The sequence below is a fragment of the Gambusia affinis genome, linkage group LG08 (assembly GCF_019740435.1).
Source record: "Gambusia affinis linkage group LG08, SWU_Gaff_1.0, whole genome shotgun sequence".
Taxonomy (NCBI): Eukaryota; Metazoa; Chordata; class Actinopteri; order Cyprinodontiformes; family Poeciliidae; genus Gambusia; species Gambusia affinis.
In genome coordinates, this window is record NC_057875.1 from 27,291,433 (window position 1) to 27,314,790 (window position 23,358).

Below are 23,358 nucleotides of genomic sequence, written 5' to 3' on the forward strand. Positions count from 1 at the left end.
CCAACATATTATGCTTACAATTTAAACCACTGGTATTTCAAAAAGTTTACTTTGGTGAAAAAATGCAGAATTTTGCTCCCCACTAAATGCTTGGCATTATCCGAATTTAGTGTTCTTTGCCACTCGAGCATAGCGCAGGTGAAGGCATAGTGCACACTGTTAACAGACGTCAGGATGGCCGAGCGGTCTAAGGCGCTGAGTTAAGGTCGCAGTCTCCCCTGGAGGCGTGGGTTCGAATCCCACTTCTGACACATTTGCTTATATTCAAGTGGATTGAGAATGTGAGTTTCTTGTCAAATCAGCCAACAACTACTGTTGGAGATGTTCAGTGGATCTCCGGAATGAAATCACTCCCAACATATTACGCTTAAAATTTAAACCACTGGTATTTCAAAAAGTTTACTTTGGTGAAAAAATGCAAAATTTTGCTCCCCACTAACAGCAAATGCTTGTCATTATCCTTATTTAGTGTTCTTTGCCACTCAAGCATAGCGCAGGTGAAGGCATAGTGCACACTGTTGACAGACGTCAGGATGGCCGAGCGGTCTAAGGCGCTGCGTTTAGGTCGCAGTCTCCCCTGGAGGCGTGGGTTCGAATCCCACTTCTGACACATTTGCTTATATTCAAGTGGATTGAGAATGTGAGTTTCTTGTCACATCAGCCAACAACTACTGTTGGAGATGTTCAGTGGATCTCCGGAATGAAATCACTCCCAACATATTACGCTTACAATTTAAACCACTGGTATTTCAAAAAGTTTACTTTGGTGAAAAAATGCAGAATTTTGCTCCCCACTAAATGCTTGGCATTATCCTTATTTAGTGTTCTTTGCCACTCAAGCATAGCGCAGGTGAAGGCATAGTGCACACTGTTGACAGACGTCAGGATGGCCGAGCGGTCTAAGGCGCTGCGTTAAGGTCGCAGTCTCCTGGAGGCGTGGGTTCAATCCCACTTCTGACACATTTGCTTATATTCAAGTGGATTGAGAATGTGAGTTTCTTGTCACATCAGCCAACAACTACTGTTGGAGATGTTCAGTGGATCTCCGGAATGAAATCACTCCCAACATATTACGCTTAAAATTTAAACCACTGGTATTTCAAAAAGTTTACTTTGGTGAAAAAATGCAAAATTTTGCTCCCCACTAACAGCAAATGCTTGGCATTATCCTTATTTAGTGTTCTTTGCCACTCAAGCATAGCGCAGGTGAAGGCATAGTGCACACTGTTGACAGACGTCAGGATGGCCGAGCGGTCTAAGGCGCTGCGTTCAGGTCGCAGTCTCCCCTGGAGGCGTGGGTTCGAATCCCACTTCTGACACATTTGCTTATATTCAAGTGGATTGAGAATGTGAGTTTCTTGTCACATCAGCCAACAACTACTGTTGGAGATGTTCAGTGGATCTCTGGAATGAAATCACTCCCATAATATTACACTTAAAATTAAAACCACTGGCTTTCAATAAGTTTACCCTAGTGAAAAAACTGCTAAATTTTGCTCCTCACTATGAGCAAATGCTTGGCATTATCCTTATTTAGTGTTCTTTGCCACTCAAGCATAGCGCAGGTGAAGGCATAGTGCACACTGTTGACAGACGTCAGGATGGCCGAGTGGTCTAAGGCGCTGCGTTCAGGTCGCAGTCTCCCCTGGAGACGTGGGTTCGAATCCCACTTCTGACACATATCCTTGTATTTAAGTGGACTGAGAGTGTGAGTTTCTTGTCACATCAGCCAACAACTACTGTTGGAGATGTTCAGTGGATCTCCGGAATGAAATCACTCCCATCATATTATGCTTAAAATTTAAACCACTGGCATTTCAAAAAGTTTATTTTGGTGGAAAAACTACTAAATTTTACTCCTCACTATGAGCAAATGTTTGGCATTATCATTATTTTGTTCTTTGCCACTCGAGCATAACGCAGGTGAAGGCATAGGGCACACTGTTGACAGACGTCAGGATGGCCGAGCGGTCTAAGGCGCTGCGTTTAGGTTGCAGTCTCCCCTAGAGGCGTGGGTTCGAATCCCACTTCTGACACATTTGCTTATATTCAAGTGGATTGAGAATGTGAGTTTCTTGTCACATCAGCCAACAACTACTGTTGGAGATGTTCAGTGGATCTCTGGAATGAAATCACTCCCATCATATTACACTTAAAATTTAAACCACTGGCTTTCAATAAGTTTACTTTGGTGAAAAAACTGCTTAATTTTGCTCCTCACTATGAGCAAATGATTGGCATTATCCTTCTTTAGTGTTCTTTGCCACTCGAGCATAGCGCAGGTGAAGGCATAGTGCACACTGTTGACAGACGTCAGGATGGCCGAGCGGTCTAAGGCGCTGCGTTCAGGTCGCAGTCTACCATGGAGGCGTGGGTTCGAATCCCACTTCTGACACATTTGCTTATATTCAAGTGGATTGAGAATGTGAGTTTCTTGTCACATCAGCCAACAACTACTGTTGGAGATGTTCAGTGGATCTCCGGAATGAAATCACTCCCAACATATTACGCTTAAAATTTAAACCACTGGTATTTCAAAAAGTTTACTTTGGTGAAAAAATGCAAAATTTTGCTCCCCACTAACAGCAAATGCTTGTCATTATCCTTATTTAGTGTTCTTTGCCACTCAAGCATAGCGCAGGTGAAGGCATAGTGCACACTGTTGACAGACGTCAGGATGGCCGAGCGGTCTAAGGCGCTGCGTTCAGGTCGCAGTCTCCCCTGGAGGCGTGGGTTCGAATCCCACTTCTGACACATTTGCTTATATTCAAGTGGATTGAGAATGTGAGTTTCTTGTCACATCAGCCAACAACTACTGTTGGAGATGTTCAGTGGATCTCCGGAATGAAATCACTCCCAACATATTACGCTTAAAATTTAAACCACTGGTATTTCAAAAAGTTTACTTTGGTGAAAAAATGCAGAATTTTGCTCCCCACTAAATGCTTGGCATTATCCTAATTTAGTGTTCTTTGCCACTCGAGCATAGCGCAGGTGAAGGCATAGTGCACACTGCTAACAGACGTCAGGATGGCCGAGCGGTCTAAGGCGCTGCGTTAAGGTCGCAGTCTCCCCTGGAGGCGTGGGTTCGAATCCCACTTCTGACACATATCCTTGTATTTAAGTGGATTGAGAGTGTGAGTTTCTTGTCACATCAGCCAACAACTACTGTTGGAGATGTTCAGTGGATCTCTGGAATGAAATCACTCCCATCATATTACACTTAAAATTTAAACCACTGGCTTTCAATAAGTTTACTTTGGTTAAAAAACTGCTTAATTTTGCTCCTCACTATGAGCAAATGATTGGCATTATCCTTATTTAGTGTTCTTTGCCACTCGAGCATAGCGCAGGTGAAGGCATAGTGCACACTGTTGACAGACGTCAGGATGGCCGAGCGGTCTAAGGCGCTGCGTTCAGGTCGCAGTCTCCCCTGGAGGCGTGGGTTCGAATCCCACTTCTGACACATTTGCTTATATTCAAGTGGATTGAGAATGTGAGTTTCTTGTCACATCAGCCAACAACTACTGTTGGAGATGTTCAGTGGATCTCCGGAATGAAATCACTCCCAACATATTACGCTTACAATTTAAACCACTGGTATTTCAAAAAGTTTACTTTGGTGAAAAAATGCAAAATTTTGCTCCCCACTAACAGCAAATGCTTGGCATTATCCTTATTTAGTGTTCTTTGCCACTCAAGCATAGTGCAGGTGAACGCATAGTGCACACTGTTGACAGACGTCAGGATGGCCGAGCGGTCTAAGGCGCTGCGTTCAGGTCGCAGTCTCCCCTGGAGGCGTGGGTTCGAATCCCACTTCTGACACATTTGTTTATATTCAAGTGGATTGAGAATGTGAGTTTCTTGTCACATCAGCCGACAACTACTGTTGGAGATGTTCAGTGGATCTCCGGAATGAAATCACTCTCATAATATTACACTTAAAATTAAAACCACTGGCTTTCAATAAGTATACCCTAGTGAAAAAACTGCTAAATTTTGCTCCTCACTATGAGCAAATGCTTGGCATTATCCTTATTTAGTGTTCTTTGCCACTCAAGCATAGCGCAGGTGAAGGCATAGTGCACACTGTTGACAGACGTCAGGATGGCCGAGCGGTCTAAGGCGCTGCGTTCAGGTCGCAGTCTCCCTGGAGGCGTGGGTTCAATCCACTTCTGACACATTTGCTTATATTCAAGTGGATTGAGAATGTGAGTTTCTTGTCACATCAGCCAACAACTACTGTTGGAGATGTTCAGTGGATCTCCGGAATGAAATCACTCCCAACATATTACGCTTAAAATTTAAACCACTGGTATTTCAAAAAGTTTACTTTGGTGAAAAAATGCAGAATTTTGCTCCCCACTAAATGCTTGGCATTATCCTAATTTAGTGTTCTTTGCCACTCGAGCATAGCGCAGGTGAAGGCATAGTGCACACTGTTAACAGACGTCAAGATGGCCGAGCGGTCTAAGGCGCTGCGTTAAGGTCGCAGTCTCCCCTGGAGGCGTGGGTTCGAATCCCACTTCTGACACATATCCTTGTATTTAAGTGGATTGAGAGTGGGAGTTTCTTGTCACATCAGCCAACAACTACTGTTGGAGATGTTCAGTGGATCTCCGGAATGAAATCACTCCCAACATATTACGCTTAAAATTTAAACCACTGCTATTTCAAAAAGTTTACTTTGGTGAAAAAATGCAGAATTTTGCTCCCCACTAAATGCTTGGCATTATCCTAATTTAGTGTTCTTTGCCACTCGAGCATAGCGCAGGTGAAGGCATAGTGCACACTGTTAACAGGCGTCAGGATGGCGGCGGTCTAAGGCGCTGCGTTAAGGTCGCAGTCTCCCCTGGAGTCGTGGGTTCGAATCCCACTTCTGACACATATCCTTGTATTTAAGTGGATTGAGAGTGTGAGTTTCTTGTCACATCAGCCAACAACTACTGTTGGAGATGTTCAGTGGATCTCCGGAATGAAATCACTCCCAACATATTACGCTTAAAATTTAAACCACTGGTATTTCAAAAGTTTACTTTGGTGAAAAATGCAAAATTTTGCTCCCCACTAACAGCAAATGCTTGGCATTATCATTATTTAGTGTTCTTTGCCACTGGAGCATAGCGCAGGTGATGGCATAGGGCACACTTTTTACAGACGTCAGGATGGCCGAGCAGTCTAAGGCGCTGCGTTCAGGTCGCAGTCTCCCCTGGAGGCGTGGGTTGAATCCACTTTTGACACATTTGCTTATATTCAAGTGGATTGAGAATGTGAGTTTCTTGTCACATCAGCCAACAACTACTGTTGGAGATGTTCAGTGGATCTCCGGAATGAAATCACTCCCAACATATTACGCTTAAAATTTAAACCACTGGCTTTCCATAAGTTTACTTTGGTGAAAAAACTGCTTAATTTTGCTCCTCACTATGAGCAAATGATTGGCATTATCCTTATTTAGTGTTCTTTGCCACTCGAGCATAGCGCAGGTGAAGGCATAGTGCACACTGTTGACAGACGTCAGGATGGCCGAGCGGTCTAAGGCGCTGCGTTCAGGTCGCAGTCTCCCCTGGAGGCGTGGGTTCGAATCCCACTTCTGACACATTTGCTTATATTCAAGTGGATTGAGAATGTGAGTTTCTTGTCACATCAGCCAACAACTACTGTTGGAGATGTTCAGTGGATCTCCGGAATGAAATCACTCCCAACATATTACGCTTAAAATTTAAACCACTGGTATTTCAAAAAGTTTACTTTGGTGAAAAAATGCAGAATTTTACTCCCCACTAAATGCTTGGCATTATCCTAATTTAGTGTTCTTTGCCACTCGAGCATAGCGCAGGTGAAGGCATAGTGCACACTGTTAACAGACGTCAGGATGGCCGAGCGGTCTAAGGCGCTGCGTTAAGGTCGCAGTCTCCCCTGGAGGCGTGGGTTCGAATCCCACTTCTGACACATATCCTTGTATTTAAGTGGATTGAGAGTGGGAGTTTCTTGTCACATCAGCCAACAACTACTGTTGGAGATGTTCAGTGGATCTCCGGAATGAAATCACTCCCAACATATTACGCTTAAAATTTAAACCACTGGCTTTCAATAAGTTTACTTTGGTTAAAAAACTGCTTAATTTTGCTCCTCACTAACAGCAAATGCTTGTCATTATCCTTATTTAGTGTTCTTTGCCACTCAAGCATAGCGCAGGTGAAGGCATAGTGCACACTGTTGACAGACGTCAGGATGGCCGAGCGGTCTAAGGCGCTGCGTTCAGGTCGCAGTCTCCCCTGGAGGCGTGGGTTCGAATCCCACTTCTGACACATTTGCTTATATTCAAGTGGATTGAGAATGTGAGTTTCTTGTCACATCAGCCAACAACTACTGTTGGAGATGTTCAGTGGATCTCCGGAATGAAATCACTCCCAACATATTACGCTTAAAATTTAAACCACTGGTATTTCAAAAAGTTTACTTTGGTGAAAAAATGCAGAATTTTGCTCCCCACTAAATGCTTGGCATTATCCTAATTTAGTGTTCTTTGCCACTCGAGCATAGCGCAGGTGAAGGCATAGTGCACACTGCTAACAGACGTCAGGATGGCCGAGCGGTCTAAGGCGCTGCGTTAAGGTCGCAGTCTCCCCTGGAGGCGTGGGTTCGAATCCCACTTCTGACACATATCCTTGTATTTAAGTGGATTGAGAGTGTGAGTTTCTTGTCACATCAGCCAACAACTACTGTTGGAGATGTTCAGTGGATCTCTGGAATGAAATCACTCCCATCATATTACACTTAAAATTTAAACCACTGGCTTTCAATAAGTTTACTTTGGTTAAAAAACTGCTTAATTTTGCTCCTCACTATGAGCAAATGATTGGCATTATCCTTATTTAGTGTTCTTTGCCACTCCAGCATAGCGCAGGTGAAGGCATAGTGCACACTGTTGACAGACGTCAGGATGGCCGAGCGGTCTAAGGCGCCATGCTCAGGTGCAGTCTCCTGGAGGCGTGGGTTCGAATCCCACTTCTGACACATTTGCTTATATTCAAGTGGATTGAGAATATGAGTTTCTTGTCACATCAGCCAACAACTACTGTTGGAGATGTTCAGTGGATCTCCGGAATGAAATCACTCCCAACATATTACGCTTACAATTTAAACAACTGGTATTTGAAAAAGTTTACTTTGGTGAAAAAATGCAAAATTTTGCTCCCCACTAACAGCAAATGCTTGGCATTATCCTTATTTAGTGTTCTTTGCCACTCAAGCATAGTGCAGGTGAACGCATAGTGCACACTGTTGACAGACGTCAGGATGGCCGAGCGGTCTATGGCGCTGCGTTCAGGTCGCAGTCTCCCCTGGAGGCGTGGGTTCGAATCCCACTTCTGACACATTTGTTTATATTCAAGTGGATTGAGAATGTGAGTTTCTTGTCACATCAGCCGACAACTACTGTTGGAGATGTTCAGTGGATCTCCGGAATGAAATCACTCTCATAATATTACACTTAAAATTAAAACCACTGGCTTTCAATAAGTATACCCTAGTGAAAAAACTGCTAAATTTTGCTCCTCACTATGAGCAAATGCTTGGCATTATCCTTATTTAGTGTTCTTTGCCACTCAAGCATAGCGCAGGTGAAGGCATAGTGCACACTGTTGACAGACGTCAGGATGGCCGAGCGGTCTAAGGCGCTGCGTTCAGGTCGCAGTCTCCCCTGGAGGCGTGGGTTCGAATCCCACTTCTGACACATTTGCTTATATTCAAGTGGATTGAGAATGTGAGTTTCTTGTCACATCAGCCAACAACTACTGTTGGAGATGTTCAGTGGATCTCCGGAATGAAATCACTCCCAACATATTACGCTTAAAATTTAAACCACTGGTATTTCAAAAAGTTTACTTTGGTGAAAAAATGCAGAATTTTGCTCCCCACTAAATGCTTGGCATTATCCTAATTTAGTGTTCTTTGCCACTCGAGCATAGCGCAGGTGAAGGCATAGTGCACACTGTTAACAGACGTCAGGATGGCCGAGCGGTCTAAGGCGCTGCGTTAAGGTCGCAGTCTCCCCTGGAGTCGTGGGTTCGAATCCCACTTCTGACACATTTGCTTATATTCAAGTGGATTGAGAGTGTGAGTTTCTTGTCACATCAGCCAACAACTACTGTTGGAGATGTTCAGTGGATCTCCGGAATGAAATCACTCCCAACATATTACGCTTAAAATTTAAACCACTGCTATTTCAAAAAGTTTACTTTGGTGAAAAAATGCAGAATTTTGCTCCCCACTAAATGCTTGGCATTATCCTAATTTAGTGTTCTTTGCCACTCGAGCATAGCGCAGGTGAAGGCATAGTGCACACTGTTGACAGACGTCAGGATGGCCGAGCGGTCTAAGGCGCTGCGTTAAGGTCGCAGTCTCCCCTGGAGGCGTGGGTTCGAATCCCACTTCTGACACATATCCTTGTATTTAAGTGGATTGAGAGTGTGAGTTTCTTGTCACATCAGCCAACAACTACTGTTGGAGATGTTCAGTGGATCTCCGGAATGAAATCACTCCCAACATATTACGCTTAAAATTTAAACCACTGGTATTTCAAAAAGTTTACTTTGGTGAAAAAATGCAAAATTTTGCTCCCCACTAACAGCAAATGCTTGGCATTATCATTATTTAGTGTTCTTTGCCACTGGAGCATAGCGCAGGTGATGGCATAGGGCACACTAGAGACAGACGTCAGGATGGCCGAGCAGTCTAAGGCGCCATGCTCAGGTCGCAGTCTCCCCTGGAGGCGTGGGTTCGAATCCCACTTCTGACACATTTGCTTATATTCAAGTGGATTGAGAATGTGAGTTTGTTGTCATATCAGCCAACAACTACTGTTGGAGATGTTCAGTGAATCTCTGGAATGACATCACTCCCATAATATTACACTTAAAATTTAAACCACTGGCTTTCCATAAGTTTACTTTGGTGAAAAAACTGCTTAATTTTGCTCCTCACTATGAGCAAATGATTGGCATTATCCTTATTTAGTGTTCTTTGCCACTCGAGCATAGCGCAGGTGAAGGCATAGTGCACACTGTTGACAGACGCAGGATGGCCGAAGCGGTCTAAGGCGCTGCGTTCATGCTCAGGTCGAGTCTCCCCTGGGCGTGGGTTCGAATCCCACTTCTGACACATTTGCTTATATTCAAGTGGATTGAGAATGTGAGTTTCTTGTCACATCAGCCAACAACTACTGTTGTAGATGTTCAGTGGATCTCTGGAATGAAATCACTCCCATCATATTACGCTTAAAATTTAAATCACTGGCATTTCAAAAAGTTTTCTTTGGTGAAAAAACTGCTAAATTTTGCTCCTCACTATGAGTAAATGCTTGGCATTATCCTTATTTAGTGTTCTTTGCCACTCGAGCACAGCGCAGGTGAAGGCATAGGGCACACTGCAGACAGACGTCAGGATGGCCGAGCGGTCTAAGGAGCTGCGTTAAGGTCACAGTCTCCCCTGGAGGCGTGGGTTCGAATCCCACTTCTGACACATTTGCTTATATTCAAGTGGATTGAGAATGTGAGTTTGTTGTCACATCAGCCAACAACTACTGTTGGAGATGTTCAGTGGATCTCCGGAATGAAATCACTCCCAACATATTACGCTTAAAATTTAAACCACTGCTATTTCAAAAGTTTACTTTGGTGAAAAATGCAGAATTTTGCTCCCACTACAAATGCTTGGCATTATCCTATTTAGTGTTCTTTGCCACTGAGCATAGCGCAGGTGAAGGCATAGTGCCCACTGTTGACAGACGTCAGGATGGCCGAGCGGTCTAAGGCGCTGCGTTCAGGTCGCAGTCTCCCCTGGAGGCGTGGGTTCGAATCCCACTTCTGACACATATCCTTGTATTTAAGTGGATTGAGAATGTGAGTTTGTTGTCACATCAGCCAACAACTACTGTTGGAGATGTTCAGTGGATCTCCGGAATGAAATCACTCCCAACATATTACGCTTAAAATTTAAACCACTGGTATTTCAAAAAGTTTACTTTGGTGAAAAAATGCAAAATTTTGCTCCCCACTAACAGCAAATGCTTGGCATTATCATTATTTAGTGTTCTTTGCCACTCGAGTATAGCGCAGGTGATGGCATAGGGCACACTAGAGACAGACGTCAGGATGGCCGAGCAGTCTAAGGCGCTGCGTTCAGGTCGCAGTCTCCCCTGGAGGCGTGGGTTCGAATCCCACTTCTGACACATTTGCTTATATTCAAGTGGATTGAGAATGTGAGTTTGTTGTCATATCAGCCAACAACTACTGTTGGAGATGTTCAGTGAATCTCTGGAATGACATCACTCCCATAATATTACACTTAAAATTTAAACCACTGGCTTTCCATAAGTTTACTTTGGTGAAAAAACTGCTTAATTTTGCTCCTCACTATGAGCAAATGATTGGCATTATCCTTATTTAGTGTTCTTTGCCACTCGAGCATAGCGCAGGTGAAGGCATAGTGCACACTGTTGACAGACGTCAGGATGGCCGAGCGGTCTAAGGCGCTGCGTTCAGGTTGCAGTCTCCCCTGGAGGCGTGGGTTCGAATCCCAATTCTGACACATTTGCTTATATTCAAGTGGATTGAGAATGTGAGTTTCTTGTCACATCAGCCAACAACTACTGTTGGAGATGTTCAGTGGATCTCCGGAATGAAATCACTCCCAACATATTACGCTTAAAATTTAAACCACTGGTATTTCAAAAAGTTTACTTTGGTGAAAAAACTGCTAAATTTTGCTCCCCACTATAAGCAAATGCTTGTCATTATCCTTATTTAGTGTTCTTTGCCACTCAAGCATAGCGCAGGTGAAGGCATAGTGCACACTGTTGACAGACGTCAGGATGGCCGAGCGGTTTAAGGCGCTGCGTTCAGGTTGCAGTCTCCCCTGGAGGCGTGGGTTCGAATCCCACTTCTGACACATTTGCTTATATTCAAGTGGACTGAGAATGTGAGTTTGTTGTCACATCTGCCAACAACTACTGTTGGAGATGTTCAGTGGATCTCTGGAATGAAATCACTACCATCATATTACACTTAAAATTTAAACCACTGGCTTTCAATAAGTTTACTTTGGTGAAAAAACTGCTAAATTTTGCTCCTCACTATGAGCAAATGCTTGGCATTATCCTTATTTAGTGTTCTTTGCCACTCGAGCATAGCGCAGGTGAAGACATAGGGCACACTACAGACAGACGTCAGGATGGCCGAGCGGTCTATGGCGCTGCGTTCAGGTCGCAGTCTCCCTTGAGGCGTGGGTTCGAATCCCACTTCTGACACATTTGCTTATATTCAAGTGGATTGAGAATGTGAGTTTGTTGTCACATCAGCCAACAACTACTGTTGGAGATGTTCAGTGGATCTCGGGAATGAAATCACTCCCAACATATTATGCTTAAAATTTAAACCACTGGTATTTCAAAAAGTTTACTTTGGTGAAAAAATGCAAAATTTTGCTCCCCACTAACAGCAAATGCTTGTCATTATCCTTATTTAGTGTTCTTTGCCACTCAAGCATAGCGCAGGTGAAGGCATAGTGCACACTGTTGACAGACGTCAGGATGGCCGAGCGGTCTAAGGCGCTGCGTTCAGGTCGCAGTCTCCCCTGGAGGCGTGGGTTCGAATCCCACTTCTGACACATATCCTTGTATTTAAGTGGACTGAGAGTGTGAGTTTCTTGTCACATCAGCCAACAACTACTGTTGGAGATGTTCAGTGGATCTCCGGAATGAAACCACTCCCATCATATTATGCTTAAAATTTAAACCACTGGCATTTCAAAAAGTTTATTTTGGTGGAAAAACTACTAAATTTTACTCCTCACTATGAGCAAATGTTTGGCATTATCATTATTTAGTTCTTTGCCACTCGAGCATAACGCAGGTGAAGGCATAGTGCACACTGTTGACAGACGTCAGGATGGCCGAGCGGTCTAAGGCGCTGCGTTTAGGTTGCAGTCTCCCCTAGAGGCGTGGGTTCGAATCCCACTTCTGAAACATTTGCTTATATTCAAGTGGATTGAGAATGTGAGTTTGTTGTCACATCAGCCAACAACTACTGTTGGAGATGTTCAGTGGATCTCGGGAATGAAATCACTCCCAACATATTATGCTTAAAATTTAAACCACTGGTATTTCAAAAAGTTTACTTTGGTGAAAAAATCAAAATTTTGCTCCCACTATCAGCAAATGTTTGGCATTATCCTTATTTAGTGTTCTTTGCCACTCGAGCATAGCGCAGGTGAAGGCATAGTGCACACTGTTGACAGACGTCAGGATGGCCGAGCGGTCTAAGGCGCTGCGTTCAGGTCGCAGTCTCCCCTGGAGGCGTGGGTTCGAATCCCACTTCTGACACATTTGCTTATATTCAAGTGGACTGAGAATGTGAGTTTGTTGTCACATCTGCCAACAACTACTGTTGGAGATGTTCAGTGGATCTCTGGAATGAAATCACTCCCATCATATTACACTTAAAATTTAAACCACTGGCTTTCAATAAGTTTACTTTGGTGAAAAAACTGCTAAATTTTGCTCCTCACTATGAGCAAATGCTTGGCATTATCCTTATTTAGTGTTCTTTGCCACTTGAGCATAGCCCAGGTGATGGCATAGGGCACACATCTGAAAGACGTCAGGATGGCCGAGCGGTCTAAGGCGCTGCGTTGAGGTTGCAGTCTCCCCTGGAGGCGTGGGTTCGAATCCCACTTCTGACACATTTGCTTATATTCAAGTGGATTGAGAATGTGAGTTTGTTGTCACATCAGCCAACAACTACTGTTGGAGATGTTCAGTGGATCTCGGGAATGAAATCACTCACAACATATTATGCTTAAAATTTAAACCACTGGTATTTCAAAAAGTTTACTTTGGTGAAAAAATCAAAATTTTTCTCCCCACTATCAGCAAATGCTTGGCATTATCCTTATTTAGTGTTCTTTGCCACTCAAGCATAGTGCAGGTGAACGCATAGTGCACACTGTTGACAGACGTCAGGATGGCCGAGCGGTCTAAGGCGCCATGCTCAGGTCGCAGTCTCCCCTGGAGGCGTGGGTTCGAATCCCACTTCTGACACATTTGCTTATATTCAAGTGGATTGAGAATGTGAGTTTCTTGTCACATCAGCCGACAACTACTGTTGGAGATGTTCAGTGGATCTCTGGAATGAAATCACTCCCATAATATTACACTTAAAATTAAAACCACTGGCTTTCAATAAGTTTACCCTAGTGAAAAAACTGCTAAATTTTGCTCCTCACTATGAGCAAATGCTTGGCATTATCCTTATTTAGTGTTCTTTGCCACTCAAGCATACTGCAGGTGAACGCATAGTGCACACTGTTGAAAGACGTCAGGATGGCCGAGTGGTCTAAGGCGCTGCGTTAAGGTCGCAGTCTCCCCTGGAGACGTGGGTTCGAATCCCATTTCTGACACATTTGCTTATATTCAAGTGGATTGAGAATGTGAGTTTCTTGTCACATCAGCCAACAACTACTGTTGGAGATGTTCAGTGGATCTCCGGAATGAAATCACTCCCAACATATTACGCTTACAATTTAAACCACTGGTATTTCAAAAAGTTTACTTTGGTGAAAAAATGCAGAATTTTGCTCCCCACTAACAGCAAATGCTTGTCATTATCCTTATTTAGTGTTCTTTGCCACTCAAGCATAGCGCAGGTGAAGGCATAGTGCACACTGTTGACAGACGTCAGGATGGCCGAGTGGTCTAAGGCGCTGCGTTCAGGTCGCAGTCTCCCCTGGAGACGTGGGTTCGAATCCCACTTCTGACACATTTGCTTATATTTAAGTGGACTGAGAGTGTGAGTTTCTTGTCACATCAGCCAACAACTACTGTTGGAGATGTTCAGTGGATCTCCGGAATGAAATCACTCCCATCATATTATGCTTAAAATTTAAACCACTGGCATTTCAAAAAGTTTATTTTGGTGGAAAAACTACTAAATTTTACTCCTCACTATGAGCAAATGTTTGGCATTATCATTATTTTGTTCTTTGCCACTCGAGCATAACGCAGGTGAAGGCATAGGGCACACTGTTGACAGACGTCAGGATGGCCGAGCGGTCTAAGGCGCTGCGTTTAGGTTGCAGTCTCCCCTAGAGGCGTGGGTTCGAATCCCACTTCTGACACATTTGCTTATATTCAAGTGGATTGAGAATGTGAGTTTCTTGTCACATCAGCCAACAACTACTGTTGGAGATGTTCAGTGGATCTCTGGAATGAAATCACTCCCATCATATTACACTTAAAATTTAAACCACTGGCATGGCATAAAGTTTATTTTGGTGGAAAAACTGCTAAATTTTGCGCCTCACTCAAGCATAGCGCAGGTGAAGGCACAGTGCACACTCTTTACAGACAGTCATGATGGCTGAGCGGTCTAAGTCGCTGCGTTTAGGCCGCAGTCTCCCCTGGAGTCCTGGGTTCACTCAAACATTCCATATAGAACACAACATTCAGTTTGTTATAGTTTGGGGTTTTTAGGCCTGTTGTGTATTTTACGATTAGTAATGAGTCTTTGTTTATTTTGAGTTTTTTTGTCTCTGTGTTGTCCTGTCTCCCCTTGACTGTTCCTAGGTGTTTCTTGTCTCCTTGATTACCCTCTGTGTATTTAACCCCACCTGTCTTCATCTTCCTCATCGGGTCCTTGTCATGTTTGTGTAGTCTGCCTGTGAGCATTTGCCCTGCATGCTTTTGTGCTGCCTGGTCTTTTGATCTTCATTAAACCATCTTATTCATCTCTACCTGGGTCTGCTGCCTCTGCCTCACCACCAAATCATGGCACATGCTTTTCTGATGATCTGTCAGTTTGTGTGTAGGTTGTCTTTTTTATTTTCAAGCTGTACCAAAACACACCTTATTCCACAGCACATCTATATGTTAGGTTTGTCAAAGTCAAGCATAACTCACCTTCTTCCCTATCCCTCTTTATTTTTTTCTTTGTTAAAACTTATTTCTGACCTTGTTATCTAGTCATAGAGTAGACAGTTAATAGCAAAACATTGCATCCCTTTTATGTGAGCTTAGATTTAACTCTTATTTAAGGAATAAGGACGGGAACTTTCATGGGTGACATCATGCTGCAATAAGTCTAGTTTAAAATAACATTGGAGCTCATTTAAGAATATTGTATTATGATATAGATAAAATATATCAGGATATTAGATTTTTCTCATATCCCCAAGCCCTAGCTAGGAGTCATGCTTCTGTCATTCGGCTGCAAAAGTTACTGAAGGTGTTCCTGCCACTGCTCCTGATTAAACTCATAATTAAACTAATCTGTACTGAACAGCTCTGTAATAGTAGACATCATGTCCATGGTCCACAGCTAAACATAAATAATGAGCCAGTCAATGAATGTGGTAAACTGTCAATCAAATTGTTTCCGTACCATGCCTTGTTTGGTGCTGCTAGTACTACCCCTGGAGTAGGAGCGACAATCTGAGAATAGCCAGGGTGAGCGGCACAGGATTTGCTAATGGAAAATTAATCTGGCACCGCAGCACATTGATCAATAGCCACTTCTGAAACAAAAACACTGGCCAGATAATTAAGAAAAGAAATACATCTGGTGAGTTATGTGAAACATATGTTGATATGCAGCTTATTATTAGCATGTATTGGTCTTCCATTTTACAGTGCATAAAGTTTTTGGCTGAATGCTTTAACTTCCAGCATAAAATAAGCATAATAACATGAACTGCACCAGAACCAAACTTTGGTATGTGGACTGGTGGATAGACCATGTTTCTTATTTAATTCAAGAATGACATCAGTATCACATTCAATACCAATAGTGCATCAAATTATCATTTGTTTATTACTGTGTTCTACTCGTTTGGCAGCTATATTAAATTTTGAAGTATGGGTTAGTGACTCGGACCTCCAACCTTTAAAGATAGAATTCTAACTTTGGTGGACAATCTAGTTGACCTGCAACTCCAAAATTCTGACAAATGCAACACTGACCTGAAAGTTGGGGTACCTTTTCACATGACCCTAGTGACCCTAAAGTCTGAGCTCTACTGAAAAGTTATACATTCTGTAAATTGGCATGTCTAAACCCTTGCTGAACTACTCAACACTCTGCTCAGGTTGCATTGTAAGTAATGCAATTTTTCCCATAGGTATTGTGAAAGTGGTTGTCTAGTGCATATGCACATGCTTACATAATGAATACATGCATGTAAGAGGTGAAAGAAACATAAAGATTTGCAATTCACAGGCGACTGTCAAAAGAAGTCCCAGTTTTCAGTTGACATGTCATTTTTGTAAAAGTACTGAAGTTACACTAATATAAAACGTATTCCAGTGGTTTAAACTTGGACATGTCTGACTAATACAGTATATACAGGATTTGAAACAGGTGTTAAAACTCTTTAATCTGATACACTGTACTGATACACAGGCCAGGCTCACTGAAGAATTTTAGAGTGAATGTAATGTACAGTCCTTGAATTCTATGGCTTTCAATACAGCAATTTTTGAGGAACCATTTGAATCCTTGCTGCTTTAAATGATTTAACGTTCAAACTTGCTAATTAAATGCACATGATTCAAAGGTTAGCAGTAAGCGTGACCACTTCTATGTAAGCAGAGACTGACAGTGTGAAGGTCTGCAGCAACCAGGCATGTTGACACAAAGACAAATCATTATCAATATACTTATAAGAGCAATTGTTGCTCCGTATTTATCATGGAAGAGTTAGAAAGAGATCTGTCATGGCAAAGAAATAGTTGAGTCAAAAAGCGAAGCTCTCAATTTACCGGTACCTGAAATTTACAAGTACCTCAAATGAGATTCCTCCGCAGAGTGTCACTTAGAGATAAGGGGAAAATAATGGATGGACTGATAGCCTTTTACAATCAACCTGAAGTCCCCTATTCAACAATGAAAAGTTGCTAACACAACTTTGGGAAAACCATGAGACAGTATTCATTCTTCCCAGGTATTAATGTGTTAGCAAATGTTGCCGATCCTGTCAGTGGGAATGATCCCAGCAGGTTCATTCCAATGTCTGACCGTGCATTGCTCAAAGCAATTGCCACAAAAACAAACAAACAAACAAAAAGAAAACAAGAACTGCAAGAAGTTATCAATGGGTTCCAAGCCCAACCCAGCAACTCTGCCTCTGGCCTTGGCCCCTCAGTCAAATCAGACCAGAGGACATTTTCTATCTGTTTTCTTACGTCTATAGTTGCAAGTTCCAAGAAGTAGTTGGTAAAAAACTCATGTGTGCTCTGTTCACTGTTGATTGAAATATAGAAAATATGCTTCAATCATGCGTCCAGACAGCGTGAAGCATTTACTCCTGTTTTTGCATGCACTGCTTTCCTGATTTACATGTCTGTACATGATGCCCTGATTGCTTCATAATGTTCTGATGCCGGAAATTACAGAACTACAATAGTCTGTGTTCCCTCTTAATCATAGAGAAGTTGTGCATTTTGGCCAACATCAATAACTGCATTTTGCATTTGCATGTTTAAATATTGACTTTTGGTATAAAGTAGGGTTTCTTACCTGGATAAGGCATGCGGAACCATGGCGAGGTTGCCAGGGCGTTCAGGTTGATGTCGGTTCTTGCTGAGAAGCCATACTGATTCGACTTTGAAGGTAGGATGTCAAAGACGGTCAGTAAAAAGCAGACCAGCCAGGCACCACACATTCCAAACAAAGCCTGAAATTTAAGATCAATGTCAAGAGCATCCTGGTATTATTTAACTCTTTTCTGCAACTATATAAAGGTACTAAAGTACAAAAGCAGAAAGGATGATACATTAAGTACAAATTTAAGTAGTCAACATTTTCTGTCAATTCACAAATTTATAATACAAGCTAATAAATCATTGTTTGCAATCATGTTGTCCAATAAGGAGGGGGGGGGGGGGAAATCAAGTAAATGTTTCCTAGAAAAAAAAAAAGCCTTTTATGAGCTTGAATGTTATACACAAAGGAGAGCACAACTGGTTTTGATTCTGAGTTCAGTCTCATGTGGAAAACATCTTTACATTTAAACCAAGTGTGCATGTACTCTTTAAAATGCCAAATAATTAGTGAGTAACTCTGTTGACATTTTGGGTTAGGTTGGAGCTAGAAGAGCTTTTCATCATATACAAGTACATGCTTAGTGATACAACATAACAAAAACAACCACATTAAAGCTGGAGGTTGAAAGGAAAACAAAGGATGCTCATGATATGCGACATACTGCCACCTTTTCTTTTCTCTAAAGAGAACCCTGAAGTTGAATGTAATGTCATGCATTACACTCTTAATATAATATAATACATGTCACTTACTGGAGAACATAGCTCAACCATTTTATGAAAGTTGTTAACATTCTGAAAAACATGTGGTCTCTTTTGATGTCATACCTGGCTTCATTTCCTCACACCATTAAGTGTAACATGTTGTATTTTCCCTTGACATGACTCAAATATGAGTCCAAATGAATAATTCTACAGACACATTTAAGACTCACAGCTGGGGTTTCTGTCCTGCGGAATCTTGCTAATTGCTGCAAGTCTTTGCCAACTCTAAAAGTTGGCCAGGTCCTGCAGCAATTAGATAAATTGAAAAACATATTGAATTCAAAACTATCAACGTTGAAATGTCATAGACTGAAGACTCTTTTTCTTTTCTGAAGACATTTCAGTCTCTAAATCTTTTTATATAAACTTCTATTTGTGAATTCAGAATTTGTTTTTTAATTTCAATTCTATTTTTGATCAAACGTGTATTTGTACACTCAGTATTATTAACTAGGATTCGCAAATCCTAATTTTGTTTGAATTTCTTATGGATTTTCTTTAATCCTTACACACTTCTCTTAGAATGCTTTGAGAGATTTAGAATATATTTTAACTTGACAAAGCGAGGGCCTGCTGACACTACTCAGCAATCAGGACTGAATGCAGCTTACAGCCAACGTTAAACTGATTTGTTCAGTATCGCCTAGAGCTAATACACAGGGTATATTTGTTTTAGTCTAATCCATCTAATACAATGTTTGCCTTGTGGCGATTAGAACAATCCCACAATAAATTCCAACTTGTGCACAGCTCTTAAAATTAATTTCATCCTCTCTTACCTTAAACCTGACATTTTTCCAACATTTAAAAAAAACAAGAAAAAAAATTTTGTTGTGAGAAAAGACAAATATGGAAGATAATCTGAGGCGACTCACAGAAAAGAGCTTGAACAGAGGATATTGGAAAACCTTCCACTTCTTATCCTTGTATGCGATCATTGGAACATGAACTTTGCTGAGGTACTGGGAGAACAGGAGGATCAGGCAGACTGTGCTGCAGAACAGAAGACAGGGCAAATGTTCATGTAGACACATTAATACTCACAATCACATCAGAGCCTTGAAATTTTACTTCCGTATGATAAGCTGATCTTCATATATGAAATAGAAAATGAAGGTGACATCATAGAGAAATAATATATCCAGTCATGATGCAGCAGAACCCTCTTAATTCCCCTTCATAGACATTTCTCACTAAAACCAGGAAGTTAGAGTACATCACCCCAGTTCTAAAGTCCTTCCACTGGCTCCCTGTAGCTCAGAGAATAGACTTTAAAATACTTGAGGTAGTTCATAAATCACTCCATGACTTAGAGTCACATAAACAATTGGATGTTGTATCCACTCATTTCTGGAGGGCCTACATCCACGGAAGCAGAACCAAACATGGAGAAGGAGCACTGTATGATGGGGGGGGGGGGGGGGGGGTATGTTTTTGTGATGAAAAACACTTTGAACTGCCTTGTTGCTGAAATGTGCTATACAAATAAACTTTTGACTGATTGATGCCAAGACTAAGGGTTTTAAAAACTCTCCTTTGCTTTCTCTACACAGTATAGAGTGTGACATTAGCTTTAGTACCAGTTAAAGCTAACTGGTATTAACTGGTGCTCATCCTTGGAACAGTTAAGGTCCAAAGATGAGCTGTGTGCATTTGGTGAGAGCAAGCAGTTGGGCACCCCAGAACGGTTCCCACAGGACATTCAAGGATTTTTCGAACAAGTATGAAAGAATCAAATCAACTCTCCAGGTACGTTTTTGTTGAAGGAATAACATTATAATATGATGTAAAGTTCAAAAAAGATAATTTTACATAATATTGCCCCTTGAAGAACAATCTAACTAATGTACTTGTTCTCACACATTAAAATTCTTTATGCAATACTCCAAGAAACACATTTAAGTGATTCCCAAACATGTGAAAATGCTTTGCAGGAAGGTCTGTTTGTCATTCTGATTGTTTTACTGCAGTTTCTTGAATCCATTGAGGTTAAAAATGCAACTTTTGTCAACAAAAAATATCAATGAAGCTGTGATGAAACTGTATAGATAACTCTAAAATCCTCCAGGACTGGGAACAACTGGGAAGCCACTCATCTAAGATGCATGCTTTGTTGGCATCAATGCAAAGACAAAGAGTAGTTTTATTAATATACATTGGTGTTTTTTTTTTGTTTGTTTTTGTTTTGCATATTTTGTTGCCCATATCCATGTGAATAAATAGGCTATGGAAAAAATTGCACTTTGTTACACAACAGTGTGTTATGTTCAGAGAAAATGCAAACCAAGTGTCCTCATTTTTGGCCTTTTTTTTTCTTTATAAGTGATCCGTGTTCAAAAATAAGATGAGGTTATCGTATTTAATGTTTCTCAATAACCCTCAGCTAAGAACAATGATTAAATCCATATTAAAGGAAGTTAAGAGTCTTTAACATTCTTTTATGTCACTTAATAGTTTTGCTCCAATTCAACTGTCTGAACTGCTCATTTAAAGAGCACCTCATGTGCAAACTGTTGGCAGAGGTTTTTCTGTTGTTGTTCCTACACAGTGAAATGCTTTCAGTAATGCACTTCAAAATGACACCTTTTTGACTCTGAAAAACATTTTTACTCTGTGCATTCTTTCTTGTTTGTTTCAACTTTTAAAACTATTGTCAGTTTGTGCACCTTTTATTCTGTGGCCTGTTTTTCTGTGTTTGATTTTAGTATGCAGCCTTTTGGTCAGCCCTGTGGTTTTTTTTATGTATTTTTTTAATGCTGTGGTATGGCACCCCGTGAGTTTTCATTTAGTCAACATCACACTATCTTTGATCTTTTTCAAATGAAAAACATTTAAGATATTACAATCTTGCCTATGTTGAAGAGATAAAAAAAAGCAAATAAAAAACAATGTGCTGCAGAGCGGGAACGTTTCTCCAGGGACGCTGTGTTAATGAGGGGGTTTATGTCAGCATAATTCTCCTGGTATTGTCCTTTGTGTCTGTTGTCAATAAAACAACAGATGCTTATTTATTAGGATCATTATTTATTTCTTTTTGTGTCAAATATTATAAAACATGCACCACTCAGACAACGTAAGCAATCCATTACCTTTGTCAGAGAAATTCAATATTGCTGTGAGCATCAGCAGAATCCAATTGTCCATGTATGATACTGGACAGGAAATTTGATCTCTAACTAGACATTCATCTGGATTAATTTTTCATGCCATAAAACCGATGACTGCAGATACACACATCAAATTTATTCCACACTATCACAAATGAAATGAAATGGATTTGGTGGCTGGTTTGTACATGTGCAGGTAAAGTCTTGGTGCACATTCACTGAAACATGACCCAGAACAGCTTAGCTTTTTAATCCGTAGAAAGAGCTTTTCTTGATGTGATATCGTCTAACAAAGGGAAAATTATGGATATATTTGCACAACAAGCAAAAGCCAACCATATCAAATACTGACTGTATCCTAAATCGCGTCCTAATCCTCAAACTGTCTTTTTTGGGGGGTTTTGGACCCCAACTTAACCCTTTCATATATGAATTATAAGTTTTTTTGTGTGTGTGTCATGATTTTTTTCCAATTTTTATTTTTATTTTCTTAATGCATTAAAAAAAAAGGTAGGGAAAAGAAAATTTGTATAAAAACTTTTTTTTTTTCTTAAGGTGATCAATAAGGTGACCACTATGCATGAAAGGGTTAATTATTTGCAGGCCACAGCAAAGGCAAACTGAGGATGAATCTTGGTAGAAGTTGGTAATGATATCAAAAACAACAGCACAGCCTCATCTAGCGCCTGAAAAGACGCCTGCGTTGTGTTTCAATTAGGGGTGGATGATATGGACTTCAGGTTTTGTCAGGATATTTTGTGGTTTTACTTTGATAACAGCAAACATGACCCTAAGAAATAAGTATTACTTTAGTGACAGTTAATGTATTTCCATTAACTGTAAAATTGTGCAAACTGATACATGCTTAATAGAAACACAGCAATTGTGAAAAATCTCAAATTTTTCAATAAAGTTTTGCGCCGGGATGAGGCGATTTTTCAGCCGTATCAATGGAAACACCTTTTTTCGCATCACACAAGTCGGCTGTTACTACTGGCAAAAACGACAAATAAGATGACACAACGAGGTAGGAGGATGATGGTTTGATTTTGTTTCTTTCAGATCATGTGCAGATAGCTATAATCAGAACTGTGACCATAATAATAATAATAATTAATAATAATAATAATAATAATAATAATAATAATAATAATAATAATAATAATAATAATAATAATAATAATAATAATAATAATAACAGAGGAAGTTGTTTGCTGTCTAAGAGAGAAATTAAAGTGATTGACTTAATTTGAATTTCACAGCATCACACAGTACATACATAGATGTGTTTTTTATTTCCGCATAAGCAGAATTACCATCCATGAGAAACTTAAAATCTCTACAGTAAGAAGGCAAGGCTCTGAAAAATGTTGATGGAGTGCATTAATGAAACACTCACAGAGCAGCAATTCCCCAGTGACTGCCACATTTTTTCCCAGCCTCAATGAACAGTGACAGGCCGATGAGGGTGATCGTAGGAGCGATAGCCAAAGGGCCGATGTATTTAAGCACGAGGCCGACCAGTCCAGACAAGCCCAGGACAATCTGAACCAGAGAGGCAACCAGGATGGCCCCCTGGATCTGTAGAAAGAAACCAAACAGGAAAACCTTTAAACTCCCATTCCAGAGAAAGATTATTACTCATAGTTAACCACCACTTACAGACATCATTTGCATACAAAGTGTTCCACTTTTATCCTTTCAGACACACTGATTAACATATTTTATACAGTTGAAACTGGCTTGAATACATAAAAGAGCCAGACCTTTTATCACACTGTCTGAAGTTAAATCAGACCAAATTTCTCTTGTTTTAGGTCACTTTGAATTACCAAATTTCTGCTTGCTAAATGCCACAAAACTGAGAGACAGGATATGTCAGAGATT

General features: G+C 41.1%; 1 protein-coding gene and 36 non-coding genes across 37 annotated transcripts in view; 36 read left to right on the forward strand and 1 right to left on the reverse strand.

Annotated features, from left to right (window-relative positions):
* Window positions 1-23,358, reverse strand: part of si:dkey-106n21.1 (solute carrier family 23 member 1) — an 80,460-nt gene that overhangs the window by 35,990 nt on the left and 21,112 nt on the right. The window contains exons 5-7 of the mRNA XM_044124009.1: window positions 22,871-23,052; window positions 19,240-19,357; window positions 17,574-17,730 (exon numbers count right to left, since the gene is read on the reverse strand). Of these exons, the coding sequence (XP_043979944.1) occupies window positions 17,574-17,730; window positions 19,240-19,357; window positions 22,871-23,052 (457 nt within the window). The remainder of the gene's footprint in view (window positions 1-17,573; window positions 17,731-19,239; window positions 19,358-22,870; window positions 23,053-23,358) is intronic.
* Window positions 169-251, forward strand: trnal-aag. The gene has a single exon. It is a non-coding gene; the product is annotated as a tRNA-Leu (tRNA).
* trnal-uag lies at window positions 528-610 on the forward strand. Its single transcript has one exon. It is a non-coding gene; the product is annotated as a tRNA-Leu (tRNA).
* trnal-aag lies at window positions 881-960 on the forward strand. Its single transcript has one exon. It is a non-coding gene; the product is annotated as a tRNA-Leu (tRNA).
* trnal-cag lies at window positions 1,237-1,319 on the forward strand. The gene has a single exon. It is a non-coding gene; the product is annotated as a tRNA-Leu (tRNA).
* Window positions 1,596-1,678, forward strand: trnal-cag. The gene has a single exon. It is a non-coding gene; the product is annotated as a tRNA-Leu (tRNA).
* Window positions 1,954-2,036, forward strand: trnal-uag. The gene has a single exon. It is a non-coding gene; the product is annotated as a tRNA-Leu (tRNA).
* Window positions 2,313-2,395, forward strand: trnal-cag. Its single transcript has one exon. It is a non-coding gene; the product is annotated as a tRNA-Leu (tRNA).
* trnal-cag lies at window positions 2,672-2,754 on the forward strand. Its single transcript has one exon. It is a non-coding gene; the product is annotated as a tRNA-Leu (tRNA).
* On the forward strand, window positions 3,025-3,107 carry trnal-aag. Its single transcript has one exon. It is a non-coding gene; the product is annotated as a tRNA-Leu (tRNA).
* Window positions 3,384-3,466, forward strand: trnal-cag. The gene has a single exon. It is a non-coding gene; the product is annotated as a tRNA-Leu (tRNA).
* Window positions 3,743-3,825, forward strand: trnal-cag. Its single transcript has one exon. It is a non-coding gene; the product is annotated as a tRNA-Leu (tRNA).
* On the forward strand, window positions 4,452-4,534 carry trnal-aag. The gene has a single exon. It is a non-coding gene; the product is annotated as a tRNA-Leu (tRNA).
* trnal-cag lies at window positions 5,517-5,599 on the forward strand. Its single transcript has one exon. It is a non-coding gene; the product is annotated as a tRNA-Leu (tRNA).
* Window positions 5,870-5,952, forward strand: trnal-aag. The gene has a single exon. It is a non-coding gene; the product is annotated as a tRNA-Leu (tRNA).
* trnal-cag lies at window positions 6,229-6,311 on the forward strand. Its single transcript has one exon. It is a non-coding gene; the product is annotated as a tRNA-Leu (tRNA).
* On the forward strand, window positions 6,582-6,664 carry trnal-aag. Its single transcript has one exon. It is a non-coding gene; the product is annotated as a tRNA-Leu (tRNA).
* Window positions 6,941-7,020, forward strand: trnal-cag. Its single transcript is given in 2 exon segments — window positions 6,941-6,978; window positions 6,986-7,020. It is a non-coding gene; the product is annotated as a tRNA-Leu (tRNA).
* trnal-cag lies at window positions 7,297-7,379 on the forward strand. The gene has a single exon. It is a non-coding gene; the product is annotated as a tRNA-Leu (tRNA).
* On the forward strand, window positions 7,656-7,738 carry trnal-cag. Its single transcript has one exon. It is a non-coding gene; the product is annotated as a tRNA-Leu (tRNA).
* Window positions 8,009-8,091, forward strand: trnal-aag. Its single transcript has one exon. It is a non-coding gene; the product is annotated as a tRNA-Leu (tRNA).
* On the forward strand, window positions 8,362-8,444 carry trnal-aag. The gene has a single exon. It is a non-coding gene; the product is annotated as a tRNA-Leu (tRNA).
* trnal-cag lies at window positions 8,721-8,803 on the forward strand. Its single transcript is given in 2 exon segments — window positions 8,721-8,758; window positions 8,769-8,803. It is a non-coding gene; the product is annotated as a tRNA-Leu (tRNA).
* trnal-aag lies at window positions 9,443-9,525 on the forward strand. The gene has a single exon. It is a non-coding gene; the product is annotated as a tRNA-Leu (tRNA).
* Window positions 9,793-9,875, forward strand: trnal-cag. Its single transcript has one exon. It is a non-coding gene; the product is annotated as a tRNA-Leu (tRNA).
* Window positions 10,152-10,234, forward strand: trnal-cag. Its single transcript has one exon. It is a non-coding gene; the product is annotated as a tRNA-Leu (tRNA).
* On the forward strand, window positions 10,511-10,593 carry trnal-cag. Its single transcript has one exon. It is a non-coding gene; the product is annotated as a tRNA-Leu (tRNA).
* Window positions 10,871-10,953, forward strand: trnal-cag. The gene has a single exon. It is a non-coding gene; the product is annotated as a tRNA-Leu (tRNA).
* Window positions 11,230-11,311, forward strand: trnal-cag. The gene has a single exon. It is a non-coding gene; the product is annotated as a tRNA-Leu (tRNA).
* On the forward strand, window positions 11,588-11,670 carry trnal-cag. The gene has a single exon. It is a non-coding gene; the product is annotated as a tRNA-Leu (tRNA).
* On the forward strand, window positions 11,946-12,030 carry trnal-uag. Its single transcript has one exon. It is a non-coding gene; the product is annotated as a tRNA-Leu (tRNA).
* trnal-cag lies at window positions 12,303-12,385 on the forward strand. Its single transcript has one exon. It is a non-coding gene; the product is annotated as a tRNA-Leu (tRNA).
* On the forward strand, window positions 12,662-12,744 carry trnal-gag. Its single transcript has one exon. It is a non-coding gene; the product is annotated as a tRNA-Leu (tRNA).
* On the forward strand, window positions 13,020-13,102 carry trnal-cag. Its single transcript is given in 2 exon segments — window positions 13,020-13,057; window positions 13,068-13,102. It is a non-coding gene; the product is annotated as a tRNA-Leu (tRNA).
* trnal-aag lies at window positions 13,379-13,461 on the forward strand. The gene has a single exon. It is a non-coding gene; the product is annotated as a tRNA-Leu (tRNA).
* Window positions 13,738-13,820, forward strand: trnal-cag. The gene has a single exon. It is a non-coding gene; the product is annotated as a tRNA-Leu (tRNA).
* On the forward strand, window positions 14,096-14,178 carry trnal-uag. The gene has a single exon. It is a non-coding gene; the product is annotated as a tRNA-Leu (tRNA).